The sequence below is a fragment of the Natator depressus genome, chromosome 6 (genome assembly GCF_965152275.1).
Source record: "Natator depressus isolate rNatDep1 chromosome 6, rNatDep2.hap1, whole genome shotgun sequence".
In the NCBI taxonomy this organism is placed as follows: Eukaryota; Metazoa; Chordata; order Testudines; family Cheloniidae; genus Natator; species Natator depressus.
Window position 1 is genome coordinate 74107717 of NC_134239.1, and position 16889 is coordinate 74124605.

The window sequence follows — 16889 nt, forward strand, 5'->3', positions numbered from 1 at the left end:
TTCATACTCAATTAAATATGTTTTCGTATATTTGTAAACTGCTTTGAAATATAAATAGTACTTTGTAAGGATTGTAATCTATCATAAATATGCTTTTGTATTTGAAAGGAGCTCAGAGTCATTGTATGATGTTTTATTAGTATTCATAGTGTAAAAGGAAGTTATTTTCAGGCTAAAGGAATTTTTGAAAAGATAATTGGGTAGACCAACATTCTCATTAACCTAATTTGCATTAAATATGCTTCTGTGAATTGTAGTTATCACTTTTCCATCTGAAAGGCATGCTTTGTCACTGTATTTAAAAAGCCCAGTTAAAGGGTATATTTCATCTATAGTTTAATTCAGCAGTTCTCAACCTGTGGGTCTCTGTGACCCCCAGAAACAATTGGCAGCAGTTGTTTGGGAGTGGGGAGTAACAAGTCAGCTCCTGATCCCAGAGGAGTTTTCTGCTTTAGTGAATTTGTTCAGCTGCTTTGCAGCCAACCATTCTTAGATGTTAGTCTCTAAGGTGCCACAAGTACTCCTTTTCTTTTTGCGAATACAGAATAACACGGCTGCTACTCTGAAACCATTCTTAGATGTGTAAGGCACCCCATATATCCTGGTGCCACTGTTGCAACTTCTTTGGAGAGCTGTGGAAGCCCTTGCTTCCTTGTGGTGAATCATGGGAAATGATGCAAAGGATCTTTGGTGTTTCTGAGGAGGACCAGTTATGAATGATTATGGTGTCATAGAGAGACAAGGTGGCTTTTATTGGACCAATTTCCTTTGATGAAAGAGACAAGCTGTTAAGCTTACATAGAGCCCTTCTTGAGGGCTGGGAAAGGCACTCAGGCTACGTCTACACTTAAAATGCTAGAGTATCGCAGCTGCATGTCAGTCTGGACCCTTACTACAGTGACGAGAGGTTCTCTCATCACTGTAGGTAGTCCACCTCCCTGAGAGGGGGCGGCTAGGTCGACAGAAGAACTCTTCCATCAACCTAGCACTGTCTACACTGAGAGTTAACTGCGTCTCTAAGGGATGTGGATTTTTCACACCCCTGAGTGACATAGCCATCCCAATCAAACTTTTCAGTGTAGACCAGCCCTCAGTATGTAACAGCTAAATACAAAGTGGAACAGATTGTTTTGCATCAGAAGTTAATATTTTGTAAGAGACTGTTCAAGGTGAACTGGGCAGTTAACACTGCTGCAGTTGTAGGACAAAGGAGGGTTAGTGGGTTATGGTTTGTTGTAATGAGCCATAAATCCAGTGTCTTTATTGAATCCATTATTTTTAGTGTCAAACAAAATTATGAATTTAAGCTATGGGTGATATGGTGTTTTTGTCTTGTATCATTTTTCTCTGTGAGTTCATTTAAAAGCATACTGATCATCTCTTTTCACCTACGTAGTTGTTATTGGGGCGTTTAGTACACTAGATAAGGTACACCACAAGTGATAGGCATGGGAAAGGTACTCTTGAAATGCGTGCTGTGGGGAGCATTGATCATCGTAGTAGTGGCAATATGTCTGCAGGTTTTAAACCTGTTGTTATGGCAGCATCATTACATTCGTGGCTGGTCTTTGGTAATCTGACTTCTGATGATGAGTGTGGTGAGGTTTGGGGGTTATATGAAGGGGTAAGAGTGGGTTCAGGAAAGATTTATTTCATATTTGTGGTCCCCATCAAATATGGGTTGTAGTTGTTTAATAGTACCCTTAATGGGTTCTCTTGTGGAGCGGTTGGTGACAACTAGGAGTGTGCAGTCAGAGGGTGCACCCCTCCCCAGCCCCACCCCCCACCGATTTGAAGCTGGTTCGCTCATAGTATTTGGGATGCTTGTTCCATGATGCGATCTACTTGTCTGGTGGAATGCCCTTGTTTGATGAAGGTGGTTTTAAGTATATTAAGGTGTGTATCCCTGATTTTCTCCTCAAATAATATTCTGTATTGTCTGAATGCCTAGCTGTAGATAATAGATTTTTGTGTTTTGGGGGTAGTTACTGGATGTGTGAAGATAAGTGAGTTGATCCATGGATTTCTTATATATAGTTCCCTGTAGGGTTCCATCACTGAAGCTGATCGTGGTGTCCAGGAAGTTGATACTGGAATGGGAGAATTCTAGAGGGAGTTTGTTGGATGGGTAGTGGTTGTTAAAGTTGTGGTAGAAGTCTGAGGGAATTTAGGTCATCTGTCTAGAGGATGAAAATATCATTGATGTATCTTAGGTATTTCATTGGTTTTGTCATGCATTTGTCCAGAATTTCTTCCTTGAGGTGGCCTGTAAAGAGGTTGGCATACTGGGGAGACATCCTAGTATCTATGGTTGTTCCCATTGTTTGGACAAAGTATTTGTTGTTGAATGTAACGTTATTATGGGTGAGGATGAAATGGATGAGTTTGGTGATGTGTTTGGGGTGGATATCTGAGTGTCTTGTAGAAATTTGAGGCAGGCAACAATACCATCATTGTGAGGGATTTTGGTAAGTAGGGAAATGACATTGATAGTGGCAAGGATGGTATTCTAAGGGAGGTTGTTAAGCTGTGGAATTTCTGGAGGAAGTCTGTTTTTCAAGGAGGAAACTGGCCCTTTGTGTGGTGAGTAGTTTGAGGATAGTTTCTATGAGTCCTGACATTCCTTCAGTAAGAGTGCTGTGATCAGGTATGATGGGTCTGCCAGGGTTCCCTTGTTTGTGTATCTCTGGAAGCTTGTGGGAGGTTCCTGGGATGAGTTCCTGGGGGATGAGGTTGTGGAGTTTCTCTTGGTGGTGTTTGGGGAAGGATTTGATGATATTCTTAAATTTGTGGGTGAATTGTTGTGTGGGGTCGTCTTCAACTTCTTTGTAGTAGGTGGTGTCACACACTTCTTGGTTGACCTCATTGACGTCATCATCACAGTTGTCATAATATGAAAGATACAGAGAACCTCTTGGTTTAATTATTTCCTTTTTCAGCAGAAAATCAACTTTCACGAGTGGCTTAATTGAACGTTGCCAATCACAAGCATTCAAATAATCATGAGATTTGCTTTAAAATTGTGTGATTTTTTTAAAAATAAGTTTGGGGTTCTTTTTTGCTTTCTAAATTTTAAGCATTTAAGAGTTATTATTATATAGCATGAAGACTTGTTTTCTCTTTCCTACCGTATTCTGTCCTTGAAAAGTTTCTCCTAAAGCTCTGTTTCATTGTTAAGCTAAAGGATATCATTTACTGACTTATCTGTGTGAAGATTCAAATATGTATATTGGTCTTGTAACTCTTTTGCAGACCAGAGCAAATTTTAGCACAGTGTGGGTCTTATCTTAGATGTGCTTTCTTAAAGGGGCCTGAATGAAAGTGATATAAAAAAATCAATGTATATATGGAGACATTGCAGGTTTTTATTCATCTGGACTTAATGAGTTTACTTTTATTGTGGGGGAGTTTTGGGGGATGCCTGTTGTTTTGTTTAAAATTAAAGTTGCATTTTACTTCCCTTCTACAGGAGATTCCTTTACGCAGTTCCGATTTGCTGAAGAAAAAGAATGGGACACAGGAAGCATAGGCCCTAAACAGGTAACACATACCAATTATTATTCAGAGGATTTTTGTAAATATAAAATGTTTCTGTAATTCCAGACTGAATTCCAATGCTTTTACTTCATAACTTCTCATCAAGATAAACCCCACAAATACAGCTTCGTTTTTATTATGTATTTTGAGTAGCATGGTTAAAAACTTTGCAAGCTAAGTACAGTAGTAATGCACACTTAGTCCCCCAGTGCAGCCAGCATATATTGTTGTTGTTAGAGCAACACCGATTGTTGGTGGATGATTGTTGTTGATGGATTATTATTCTGTATGCATTTTGGTATGTTTTTCTCTCTTTGTGCACCCTGTTGTGTTTTCCTCTGCTTCTAATGAGGGGCATTCAAAGCAGCAGCATGATTTAGTTGTTTGGGTTATTTTGGTGATAAAGGTTGCAAAAAGAAAAAATGAACTGTAAGATTAAAATCCATCCAGAGGAAGAAAAATTAGGGACTGTGATCTTGTTTTGCAGACAGCTGTAATAACAGTAATGTGTATTAATTGTGCCAGCAGTGGTTTTTAACATGAGCTGTTTCAGGTGGATCAGGGTGTAAGTAGGTAAGTCCTGTGTCAAGATATCCTAAAAGCACTTACTCTCCACCCTGATGAGGTCATAGCTATGCTGGAAAGAGACAACACATCTCGGCCTCAATTTTTCTGTCTGTAAGTGGGATAATGATATTTTCTTTCCTCTGCAAAGTGCTTTGAGATCTAGGGGTGTCATAAATATAAAGGGAAGGGTAAACACCTTTAAAATCCCTCCTGGCCAGAGGAAAAACCCTTTCACCTGTAAAGGGTTAAGAAGTTAGGATAACCTCGCCGGCACCTGACCACAATGACCAATGAGGAGACAAGGTACTTTCAAAGCTGGAAGGGGGAGAAACAAAGGGTCTGGGTCTGTCTGTGTGATGCTTTTGCCAGGAACAGAACAGGAATGGAGCCTTCGAACTTAGTAAGTAATCTAGCTAGATATGCATTAGATTCTGTTTTGTTTAAATGGCTGAGAAAATAAGCTGTGCTGAATGGAATGTATATTCCTATTTTTGTGTCTTTTTGTAACTTAAGGTTTTGCCTAGAGGGATTCTCTGTGTTTTGAATCTAATTACCCTGTAAGGTATTTACCATCCTGATTTTACAGAGGTGATTCTTTTTCTTTTTCTTCTATTAAAATTCTTCTTTTAAGAAACTGATTGCTTTTTCATTTTTCTTAAGATCCAAGGGTTTGGGTCTGTGTTCACCTATGCAAATTGGCGAGGATTTTTATCAAGCCTTCCCCAGGAAAGGGGGTGTAGGGTTTGGGGAGGATTTTGGGGGGAAAGACGTTTCCAAGCGGGCTCTTTCCCGGTTATATAGCTGTTAGACGCTTGGTGGTGGCAACAATAAAGTCCAAGGGCAAAAAGAAAATAGTTTGTACCTTGAGGAAGTTTTAACCTAAGCTGGTAAAAATAAGCTTAGGAGGTTTTCGTGCAGGTCCCCACGTCTGTACCCTAGAGTTCAGAGTGGGGAAGGAACCTTGACAAGGGGTTATTATATTAGTCTTAGTAGTATTTACCTAAACTTAGATTACTCTGGCCACATTCTAATACTATCTTTGCAGTCTCTTCGGGCAATTATTAATGTTCCATTTCCATATTTCAGGTTTACTCAAGAGAGGAGAGGTTTAGCATGATGATTTCCACTTCTTATGCTATTCAGTTTGTGTTGTAGTTTTCCCCTGTTCATTCTACCAACAAACATCTGATTGTGACTTTGAACTCCAAATTGAACATAAGAGAAGTTAGTTTCTCAGGTTATCATACATGGAGTCCATGTGGTGTTGTGGAATATAACTAGGGAACAGCTGTTCTGGATCTAAAGTACTCCTGGATGGGAAACTGATGGATTTTAATTCAAAAGTCAAGCATTCAAAAGTTAGGGAGATGCCAGAATTAAATTTGTGTGTGCAAGCTTAATTTGGCTCTCTTGTAACATAATGCATATCCACAGTCTTTAATTACATGACCACAAGAACCCCTCCCTCATTCAGTGCACGGGATGGTGCTGTTGAATGAGCAGCTATGCGGTATAAGGTGTACATTTCTAACATTGAGGGTTATTATTCATTGGAATATCTTATCAAGGATTGTGGTGGATTCTCCATCGCTACAAATTTTTAACTCAAGATTGGATGTTTTTCTAAAAGATATATGTGCTACGAAATATTTTGTAGGAGTTCTGTGATATGTGTTTATAGAAGAGGTTAGACTAGATGATTACAATGTTCCCTTCTGGCCTTGGAATCTATGAATATTTTGTTTCATACTGTTTATGCAACATATGATTTTAGGCCTTATTTACTGTGCACTATTCGAACCATGTTCTGAATGCAGAATTACTAATTTTCTCATGGGCTTTTCCATTGCTGTAGTATTGAGGTGCTTTACAAAGATAAATTTTATTTTCACAACATCCCTGTGAGGTAAGACAGTGGTATAATCCTCCATTTTACAGGTGAGGAGCTGAGGCACACAACGATTAAAAGTATCCATAATTTGGAGTGCACAACTTAAGGCATTTAGGACGTGATTTTTGAGAGTACTTAGCATTATATCGCATTATATATGCTCAAAGCACTCCCATTAAGTTCATTTGCAGCTGAGCACTTCGACATAGTGGACCTCATGGTCTTAGGTTGGGCACCCAGAAAACAAGGAACACACAGTTAGTGACAACCTGTGAAAAATGTGATTTAAGTGACTTGTCCAGCATCACGTAGGAACTCTCTGGTAAATGCAGGGATAGAATCCAAATCTTCATGGTAGCATTTAACTGCCTTAACCATTCACTCCATACCTTACAAGCATGCCCCATCCATGGCCCCACAAAGTTGTGGGACCTCATTGTGATCCTCCTCCTAGTTGGCCATCCATCACTCCAGGAAGAGGAAGGTGGGTATTTTGTGATTATGGGGCCTATTTCTGATTTTGCATACAATCACACCTCTGGGCAGAATCCACTGGCTCCTTAAACTCCTTTGAAGAGTGGTGAGTGGTGTCTGGGGTGCTCTTCTAGGAGTCCTACTCTGGTTCCCTCATTTTAAACCTTTGACTTCACTCCTGTTCATATTTTCTCCTTGGTTGTCCCAAGTATTCAAGTAAAGCCTGGGCTTAGTGCTTCCTCTTCCTTAGTTGAGGGGGTGGGCTTTTAGTTTTGGGCAGGCCTTGACTCACCTCTCCCAGTCGTGCAAATAGTATACATCTTCCAACTTCTACCGCAAAGTAGGTAGAGATTCTACAGACAACAGCTTCCTTCACTACACAATCCTGATTCATCCCCAAACACCATCCTTCTGTTCACTGAATGAGGCAGGGTACCTGTGGAAAAAAATGGTTAAAGACAGACAAGAGGACCAAAATAAGGTTGCACAGGCAACCTTAATTCTGGCTTTTCCTAACTTTTGTGTGTTCAACTTTGCAACCTTAATGTTCTTTTAATGTATTTTTGTGTGTAAAAAAACCCATGCCTTCAGTTCTATCATGTGGTATCATGTTGACACCCACATGGGTCATCAGCAGGGTTGTTAAATCCACCACACAGACCTCTACCACTAGATCTCTTGAGCTAATGGAGTAACTGATAGCAATAGTGGGTTGTCACCCTCTGTGTAGACCAGTTCTAGAAGAGGGTGAGACACATACTTTGCCAGTGGGTTTCACAAATATTTGCTGATAGAAGAATGATGAGATTCAGTAATATTGGGTTCCATTCTAGGCTCTGGAGCAGGAGTGTGTTCTAATGGGCGCCGACTCTTCTGTCCCTGTTCCTCCCAAGACAGAGCCCTTTTGCCCTGTTCCCCTCAAATCTGTCCTTGTCTCAGTTATTCCCTACTCCAGACTTCTCATTTCAATCCCATCTCTTCACCTAGCCTCTCCCAGACTCCACTCCTCGGGCTTCTTGTCCCAGTCCCAAACCCAGCCAGTTCCAATTTTCTCCCCATCCCCCCACTCATAGTCCCTGTCCCTCCCCTCCCATTTCCTCATCAGACCTGTTTATCACCCCTTACCCCACAATCCCTTTTCTCCAGTCTTCTGCCCACCAATCCCTACCACACAGGCTCTCGGTTCCAGTCTTCCTTCCTGGGCCTCTCCTCCAATATCAGCCCTCACACACTTTGCCCACTTAGTTTCTTGTCCCAGACTGTTTGCTAAGCTTTTCCTAGTTCTCTATATGTATCCCAGCTAGGATTGCCAACTTTTTGATTGTAGAAAACCAAACACGCTGCCCCTGCCCCTAGGCCCTGCCCCCCGCTCACTCCATCCCCCCCCCTCCATTGCTTGCTCTCCCCCACCCTCGCTCAGTCGCTCATTTTCACCAGGCTGGGGCAGGGGGTTGCGGTGCAGGAGGGATGAGGGCTCCGGCTGGGGGTGCGGGCTCTGGGGATGAGGGGTTTGGGGTGCGCGAGCGGGTTCAGGGGTGGGGCCAGAAATGAGAGTTTCAGGGTGTGGGAGGGGGCTCCGGGCTGGGGGAGGGGGTTAGGATGCAGGGGGGTGAGGGCTTCGGCTGGGGGTGCTGGCTTTGGGATGGGGCCAGGGATGAGGAGTTTGGGTTACAGGAGGGGGCTCTGCGTTGGGGCAGGGGGTGCAGGCTCCGGGCGGTGCTTACCTCAGGCAGCTGCTGGAAGCTGCTGGCATGTCCAGCTCCTAGGCAGAGGGGCCAGGGGGCTCTGCGCACTGCCCTGTCTGCAGGCGCCACCCTTGCAGCTACCGTTGGTTGTGGTTCCTGGCCAATGGGAGCTGTGGAGCTGTTGCTTGGGGTGGGGGGCAGCGCGCAGAATCCTTTGGACCCTCCCACCCCCGCGCCTAGGAGCTGGGGGGGGAGAACCTGCTGCCACTTACGGGAGCCGTGCGGAGCCAGGGTAGGCAGGGAGCCAGCTTTAGCCCTGCTGCACTGCCAACCAGACTTAACGGCCTGGTCAGTGGTGCTGACCAGAGCCACCAGGGTCCCTTTTCAACCAGGCGTTCAAAAACTGGACGCTTGGCAACCCTAATCCCAGCTCCTCATCAGATCTGTCTGTCTGCACAGTATTTACAAGGAATGGCTATAGAATTATAAATTGGAAAGAAGTAGTCACAACAGGACAGAATAAGTGGGAAAAGGCACAAAAATAGCTATAAAATGGTTGGTACTGTTGCCTGGTAGTTGTACAAAGGACTGAAAATGGTAGAATGAAATGCAACAGTGAAATGAACATGTGTGACCTCTCATTTCATTGTAATTATCAATTGTAGAAAACTCAGTGGATTTTGTCCAAATGTGGACAAAATGGAGGTGATATATTTGATAGTTGCCATCTCTGTTAATGTGCCATTTTAAAACCAAGGGTATGTGATAAAATAATTTGCATCTTTTTCATTCTTGCCAGTGATAATGGTAAATTCAGCAGCAAATATCATTGCTGTTTCTTCCTTTCTTGAACAAAAATACTTTTGCTGTTTCATGGCCTTTGTATTCTTTGGTGAATTGCTCCTTTGATCCTTTTCTTGTCTCTTGGTAGAGCATCATCTATAGTAAAATATTCCTTTGAAAATTTTGAATCTTTCCTTTTATGCTATTTTGCTTCTCTGTACCACCATCATCATCTTTTCCTTTACCCTTCCCCCCTTCTCTCTTAATCCTTCTCCATTCCATTCGCTTTCTCTTCCCTCACACAATCCAGTTCTTTGAAAAGCATTATTTACATTTAGCAGTTTTTAAAAAAAAATTAATTTTTACTTTACAATTTATCAACTCCTGGAGTTATTTAAATGTCAAAATTCCCCTTTTTCTCCTCATCCATGCTCTGTGTGCAGATTCCAGGCTCCTCTTTAGTATTTGACAAGAGTGCCAGGTTTTCTGAAGTGCTAGTTCACTGAGGTGTAATAGCAGTGTTGTCCAGGAGATTGCTTAATACTTTATTGAGATCAAAGATCTTTTGAGGCTCTGTGTGCTAAAGAATTTTCTTAGTGATGAGCACTGATGCATTTTGAATGATCACTTAATGTTGAAGAATTATAATTATTGGTACCAATGAGGTATGAGGCACAATAGGTCTTTTCTTACGCCCAGTACTGGAAATCGGACATCAGGATTTAGATATTTGAGGAGCTGTTAATGCTATTGCATCCAGACACTCTTCTTTGCTTTAGTTATGATTGGTTAAAATCCATAAACAGAGGTACAACTCAGGACCCTCTGTTGTCATTTGTTTTAAATAAGAGGAAGTGAGAAATAAGGCTTAAAATAAAATAAAAGGTAACAAAAGCATTACAATTGACTATAAAATATTAAACCCACCAAGTGCATTACAGAACAAAGCATTTTGTAAGAGGAAGGAAAAGTGGTGTGTTTTCAAGTAACTTTCTACCTAAGCATTTGTTTCAAAAAGCTTATAGTGTCTTTTAATGTGTTTGCACATTGGGTTGAAATATAGACATTTTAGTTTTCAAAAATTGTTCTGCATAACATCCTGAAGTTTGCTTTTGTATGGCAGCAGCTGTTAGGAAGAATGTCAGTCTTTTGGAAACATTTTTGTAAGATTGTTTTTAAAGTCCTTATGTGTGCTAGAGATGTGGAATACCAAGTAATCAACTCAGGGATAAACTTTATCCAGGTTTCAGTAAAATTCTGACAATGCTTTTAATCATTTGAGATTGCCTGTTCTACACATGCATATGGACCAAACACCTTTTGTCATAGACTTTTGAACATTAGGTATTTTGAATATTCAATTCTCAAGCATATTTTCCCATTAAATGTAATTGTGGTGATGGCAAGTGACCTTAGCTTATATTTCTAGCGATAGGATTATGGTTTTCAAATTTTGATGTTTACACAGAGTTTAAGCTATTATTTCAGGTGAAAGTTCAACATTACATAGGGCATTTATCTATCTAAAATCTTTTTTGGATAAGGCCATTGATTCATTAGTGAAAACTCCATTCAAAAATAATATTCACTCCCTGGTTTTGGCCCTTTATCACAACCTCAACATCTTTTGTTTTGGGGGTAATATTTTACCTCTGTTGCAAATCAGTACTGGCCTGATTCTTCTCCCTGGGTGAACTTCATTTCAGAGTTCTATCATTTTTGTTTGGGCTGCCCTCAGAGACAATAGCAATCAGAATAGTAAGTTGTGATGCATGGGACGGAGTAACTTTATTGAACAAGGGGAGCCGCAATTTTGCCTTTCCTTTGGGTGTGTCAGCTCACCAAACAATCATGTACATGTGACCCTCTGGAGCTCATACGTAGTAGAAAGTTGCACAGTTCTGTCACGACCACAGATTTTGGTCTTAAGATTTAGGTAAAAACTTAGAGCATTATACTGCTGGTACAGGATTGTTTCCTTCTGTATATCTTCATTGTATTGCCAAGTAGGCATCCTAAACTTACCATCTTCAAAATCCCATTTTCTTACTCCTAGTTAGTTATTGCCTTTTAAACCACCCTAAATGATTCCTTTGCTTTGCAGGTATTTTATAAATCTACTTGTCATTTTGCCAAGCTACACTGTACATACACAGTTTTAAATCTATATATTAATCCCTACAACTCTTGAAATTATTGCAAGTGTATTATAGATTTAGGTATGTATTGCTATATAGCTACCTTCCTTGTGCAGAGTTTTGGAATACAGTAACTCCTCACTTAATGCTGTAGTTATGTTCGTGAAAAATGCAACTTTAAGTGAAACGATGTTAAACAAATCCAATATTCCCATAAGATTTAATGTAAATGAGGGGGGTTAGATTCGAAGGAAATTTTTTGGGGGCAGACAAAAGGCATTATTTACTGTACAGTACTGTACTGTGGTTGGGAGGTGCTCTTGGCTTGCCCCACACAGGCACAGCCTGCTGCAGGCAAGGATGCTAGGAAACACCTTGCGCAGCAGCAATGGCAGCTTCCCCCCAGAAAAACAGGCACCGGCGTTGCCGGGGGATGCTCCAGGCCCGCCTCTTCCCATCCCTGCTCCACTCCAGGCCCACTCCTCCCACCCCCACTCCACCTCCTTTCCGGAGCATGCCGTGCCCCCGCTCCTCCCCCTCCCTCCTGGAAAGTCCTAAGCACCGTCAAACAGCTGTTTGGCAGCGGGGGAAGCGCTGGGAGGGAGCAGGAGGAGGCGGAGAAGAGGAACTTGTGCAATGCTCCCTTGTAAAGTAGCTGCTCTTCCACAGAATCTTACGAGCAATGGACAGAGCAGGCAGCCAAACGACGTTATAAGGGAGCATTGCACAACTTTAAACGAGCATGTTTCCTAATGGAGCAGCGATGTAATTTCGAAACAGTGTTAAGCGGGAGGATGTGAAGTGAGGAGTTACTGTATAACACATTGAAATCATTGTTATTTTAATTTTCTTTATGCAAGTTTTCTGTGTGTTTAATTGTATTTCAGCTATCTGCACTTTACGTTGATTGCCAGTCTTTGGTCCAGGCCCTTCAGGAGCTTCCTCTGCATCTCAGGTTGAATGTGGCTGCTGAAATGGTGCAGGTAATGCTCTGGTTGCACATAAAATTACAGGAAGATTTAAATAGTGCAGTAAATAGGAGAAATAAGGGCCAGGATCCTTGATGTTTGTCATAGGGTAACTACACAGTTGCAGTACTGGTTTCTGTTTTCACTATCCTTAAGAATGTTTTTTTTTAAATGAAACTAATTTGATATGTAATCTTTTTTTAAAAAAAAGAACTTCCTGATCTGATATGGCATAATATAAGTGTTATCCAGTTTTATTAAAAAAAATTTGAGTCAGTTGTCAGAATGTGAACTGCCAGTCAAACAGCTGAAGAAAAAGGTTACTTCTATTCAGGGTATAGAAAATTAGGTAACAGCATTTCAGCAAAATGCTTTCTTCAGGCTATGGAAAACAAAATATCATTCACATAGAGGGAAGAGAACTAATGAGAGTCTTGAGTTAAAAACGGTTGTCATGAGGTTACATTTGGAGAGCAGTTTATCAGCAGCTGAAAAAATGACGACAGCAAAATCAATCTGCTCTAGAAAGGGAAAGATGTATGACTCTAATAGGAAATATTTTCTTTTATGTGGGGTTGTTCAGACAATTACACAGCTAACTTCTTTCTTACTGTAGCTGAAAGGTATGTCTGCAGATATAGAGTATCTAAAGGAATCTTCATATATAGTTCTTTTTCAAGTAAAGTTCTGTTCTTGCAACCAAAATGCCAAGCCTAGAATTAATTTCTTTTCCCAGTATTAATTATTCCAACGGGATGAATTTATTAGTTAAATAAACTTATTTATTTTCTTTTTCAAACAAAATAAAAGACAATCTGTGCTGTAAATGTATTTGATTCCTCCTACAATGTGTATGTGCAGATAGATAGGGTCATTCAGTGCATATTGTAATATTTAAATTAATCTTTATCTTTCTTTTGCCGTTGGGCTATGCTGTGATATAACTTGTGATAGCACAATCTCCAAGAAGCTCCAAAGGAGCAAAGAAACTGCCTCTAAGTGGTTAGGTAAAGAGTGGGTATTTCTTGGTTCACTCTTTGCTACTGTTTTGCAAATTTTCTATTTAATATTGCTGTCTTAACCTTTGAAAAATTAAAATATAAACTTGTCAAAACCATGTCTACATGCTGGGGTGTGTTACAGATTTACAGGGTGTGTTTTATGCCCCAGTCTGTACACGCTCTCTCTTTAAGTACCTCTGTTATTGGCCAGGCCAAAAGTGAGCTCCACAGCTCTCCAACGAGACTACACTTTCTGGCTTCAGCTGTCCTGTTTTTCCCTGTGTGCTCTCCTCTGCAAGTCCCACTGAGTTCAGACTCCTGTTTAAAGATTGCTCACCATTTGGGAAGCAATAGAATCATAGAATATTAGGATTGGAAGAGACCTCAGGAGGTCATCTAGTCCAATCCCCTGCTCAAAGTAGGACCAACATCAACTAAATCATCCCAGCCAAGGTTTTGTCAAGGCTGGCCTTAAAAATATCTAAGGATGGAGATTCCACCACCTCCCTAGGTAACCCATTCCAGTGCTTCACCACCCTTCTAGTGAAATAGTGTTTCCTAATATCCAACCTAGACCTCCCCCACTGCAACCTGAGACCATTTCTTCTTGTTCTGTCATTTACCACCACTGAGAACAGCCTAGTTCCATCCTCTTTGGAACCCCCCTTCAGGTAATTGAAGGCTATCAAATCCCCCCTCACTCTTCTCTTCTGCAGACTAAATAACCCCAGTTGCCTCAGCTTCTCCTCGTAAGTCATATGCCCCAGCCCCCTAATCATTTTCGTTGCCCTCCGCTGGACTCTCTCCAATTTGTCCACATTCCTTCTGTAGTGTGGGGCCCAAAACTGAACACAGTACTCCAGATGTGGCCTACTGAGTGCCGAATAGAGGGGAATAATCACTTCCCTCGATCTGCTGGCAATGTTCCTACTAATACAGCCCAATATGCCATTGACCTTCTTGGCAACAAGGGCACACTGCTGACTCATATCCAGCTTCTTGTCCACTGTAATCCCTGGGTCCTTTTCTGCAGAACTGCTGCTTAGCCAGTCGGTTCCCAGCCTGTAGCCGGACATGGAATTCTTCTTCCCAAGTGCAGAACTCTGCACTTGTCCTTGTTGAACCTCATCAGATTTCTTTTGGCCCAATCCTCCAATTTGTCTAGGTCACTCTGGACCCTATCCCTACCCTCCGGCATATCTACCTCTCCCCCCAGTTTAGTGTCATCTGCGAACTTGCTGAGGGTGCAATTAATCCCATCATCCAGATCATTAATAAAGATATTGAACAAAACCAACCCCAGGACCGACCCCTGTAGCACTCCGCTTGATACCGGCTGCCAACTAGACATGGAGCCATTGATCGCTACACGTTGAGCCGAACAATCTAGCCAGCTTTCTATCCACCTTATAGTACATTCATCCAATCCGTACTTTTTTAACTTGCTGGCAAGAATGCTGTGGGAGACCATATCAAAAGCGTTGCTAAAGTCAAGATATATCACATCCACCACTTTCCCCATATCCACAGAGCCAGTTATCTCATCATAGAAGGCAATCAGGTTGGTCAGGCATGACTTGCCCTTGGTGAATCCATGTTGACTGTCCCTGATCACCTTCCTCTCCTCCAAAAGCGGCAAAGAGTCCTTTGACACCTTATAGACTAACAGACGTATTGGAGCATAAGCTTTCGTGGGTGAATACCCATTTCATCGGATGCATGTGAAGTTAGTCTATAAGGTGCCACAGGACTCTTTGCCGCTTTTACAGATCCAGACTAACACGGCTACCCCTCTGATACTTCCTCTCCTCCAAGTGCTTCAAAATGGCTTCCTTGAGGACCTGCTCCATGATTTTGCCAGGGACTGAAGTGAGTCTGTAGTTCTCCGGGTTCTCTTTCTTCCCTTTTTAAAATATGGGCACTATATTTGCCTTTTTCCAATGGTCCGGGATCTCCCCCGATTGCCACGAATTTTCAAAGATAATAGCCAATGGCTCTGCAATAACATCAGCCAATTCCCTCAGCACCCTTGGATGATTTAGATCTGGACCCATGGACTTGTGCACGTCCAGCTTTTCTAAATAGTCCTTAACCTGTTCTTTCCCCACTAAGGGCTGCTCACCTCCTCCCCATACTGTGTTGCCCAGTGCAGCAGTCTGGGAGCTGACTTTGTCTGTGAAGACTAAGGCAAAAAAAAGCATTGAGTACTTCAGCTTTTTCCACATCATCTGTCACTATGTTGGGTCCCACACTATCCCTGCCCTTCCTCTTGTTGCTAACATACCTGTAGAAACCCTTCTTGTTACCTTTCACATCCCTTGCTAGCTGCAACTCCAGTTGTGCCTTCGCCTTCCTGATTTATACCCCTGTATGCTCTAGCAATATTTTTATACTCCTCCCTAGTCATCTGTCCAAATTTCCACTTGTTGTAAGCTTCCTTTTTGAGTTTAAGCTCACTGAAGCCTGCTATATTTGCTATTCTTTCTGCACTTCGGGATGGTTTGTTCCTGTGCCCTCAATAAGGCTTCTTTAAAATACAGCCAGCTCTCCTGGCCTCCTTGCCCCTTCATATTAGCTTCCCAGGGGATCCTGCCCATCAATTCCCTAAGGGAGTCAAAGTCTGCTTTTCTGGAGTCCAGGCTCCGTATTTTGCTACTCTCCTTTCTTCCTTTTGTCAGGATCCTGAACTTAACCATCTCACGGTCAGTGCTGCCTAGGTTGCTACCCACTTCTACTTCCCCTACCAATTCTTCCCTGTTTGTAAGCAGCAGGTCAAGAGGAGCACAGCCCCTAGTCGATTCTTCCAGCACTTGCACCAATAAGTTGTCCCCAACACTCTCCAAAAACTTCGTGGATTGTCTGTGCACTGCTGTATTGCTCTCCCAGCAGATGTCAGGGTGATTGAAGTCCCCCATTAGAACCAGGGCTTGTGATCTGGAAACTTCAGTTAGTTGTCCGAAGAAAGCCTCGTCTACCTCATCCTTCTGATCCGGTAGTCTATAGCAGATGCCCAATGCACTCCAGTAAGTATTTGCAGTGACATAGCATAGCTTTTTCAGAACAAGGTAGCATTTCTTAGTTAACTGGAATACAGCATCTGAGAACCCTTAAGCTTCACTTTTCCAGGTTAACCTAAGTCAGAGTCCGTATTGGCAGAAGCAACTGCACCAACGTACAATGCTCTCCTAGGACCCCTCTTGGCTCTCCGTCCCTCTGTCAGTCTCTGAGTCTGCGATTTCCTCAGTCCTGAGTGAGCATGTATATGCTGCAGCTGGGAGCAAGCTTCCCAGCCTGGGTAGACAAACTAATGCTGGCAGGGTTCGAGCTACCACACTAAAAATAGCAGTGTGGAAATTGAGGCTCTGGCAGTGACTCAGACTAGCCACCTGAGCTCATACCCAGCTCAGAGAGCCTCAGCAGCCATCAGAGCCACAGCATCCACACTGTTATTTTTAGAGCACTAGCTTGAGCCCTAGTAACACTAGTGTGTCTGTGTGAGCTGGGATGCTCACTCCCAGCTGCAGGGTAGACATTTCCTGTGTCTCAGGTGGCACCCTTAAAACACAATCTCTCAGACTCTATTTTTGTTCCCCTGCGTTCAGCCCATCCTGGGCTACCAATCATTAGAAGTTAATGTTCCAGTCTTTGGGTCTTTCAGCCATATGTGCATATATCCATTCAGTGCTTGACTGGTGCATCTGAACAGACTATCTCTGAGCCCCTGTTCTGGGCAAGCAGTTTCACCACTATACACACAGTGGGTAGGAATACAAAGTCAGTGGGTAAACTGAGTCACATATATTGGTCATACACATATTACCAACAATCCCTCATTAACCACACAG

At 42.3% G+C, this 16889-nt stretch overlaps 1 protein-coding gene across 1 annotated transcript in view; it reads left to right on the forward strand.

Moving 5' to 3' along the window:
* AVEN (apoptosis and caspase activation inhibitor) overlaps window positions 1-16889 on the forward strand; it is a 172160-nt gene that overhangs the window by 150116 nt on the left and 5155 nt on the right. The window contains exons 3-4 of the mRNA XM_074955740.1: window positions 3470-3540; window positions 11963-12058. Coding sequence (XP_074811841.1) covers window positions 3470-3540; window positions 11963-12058 — 167 coding nt within the window. The remainder of the gene's footprint in view (window positions 1-3469; window positions 3541-11962; window positions 12059-16889) is intronic.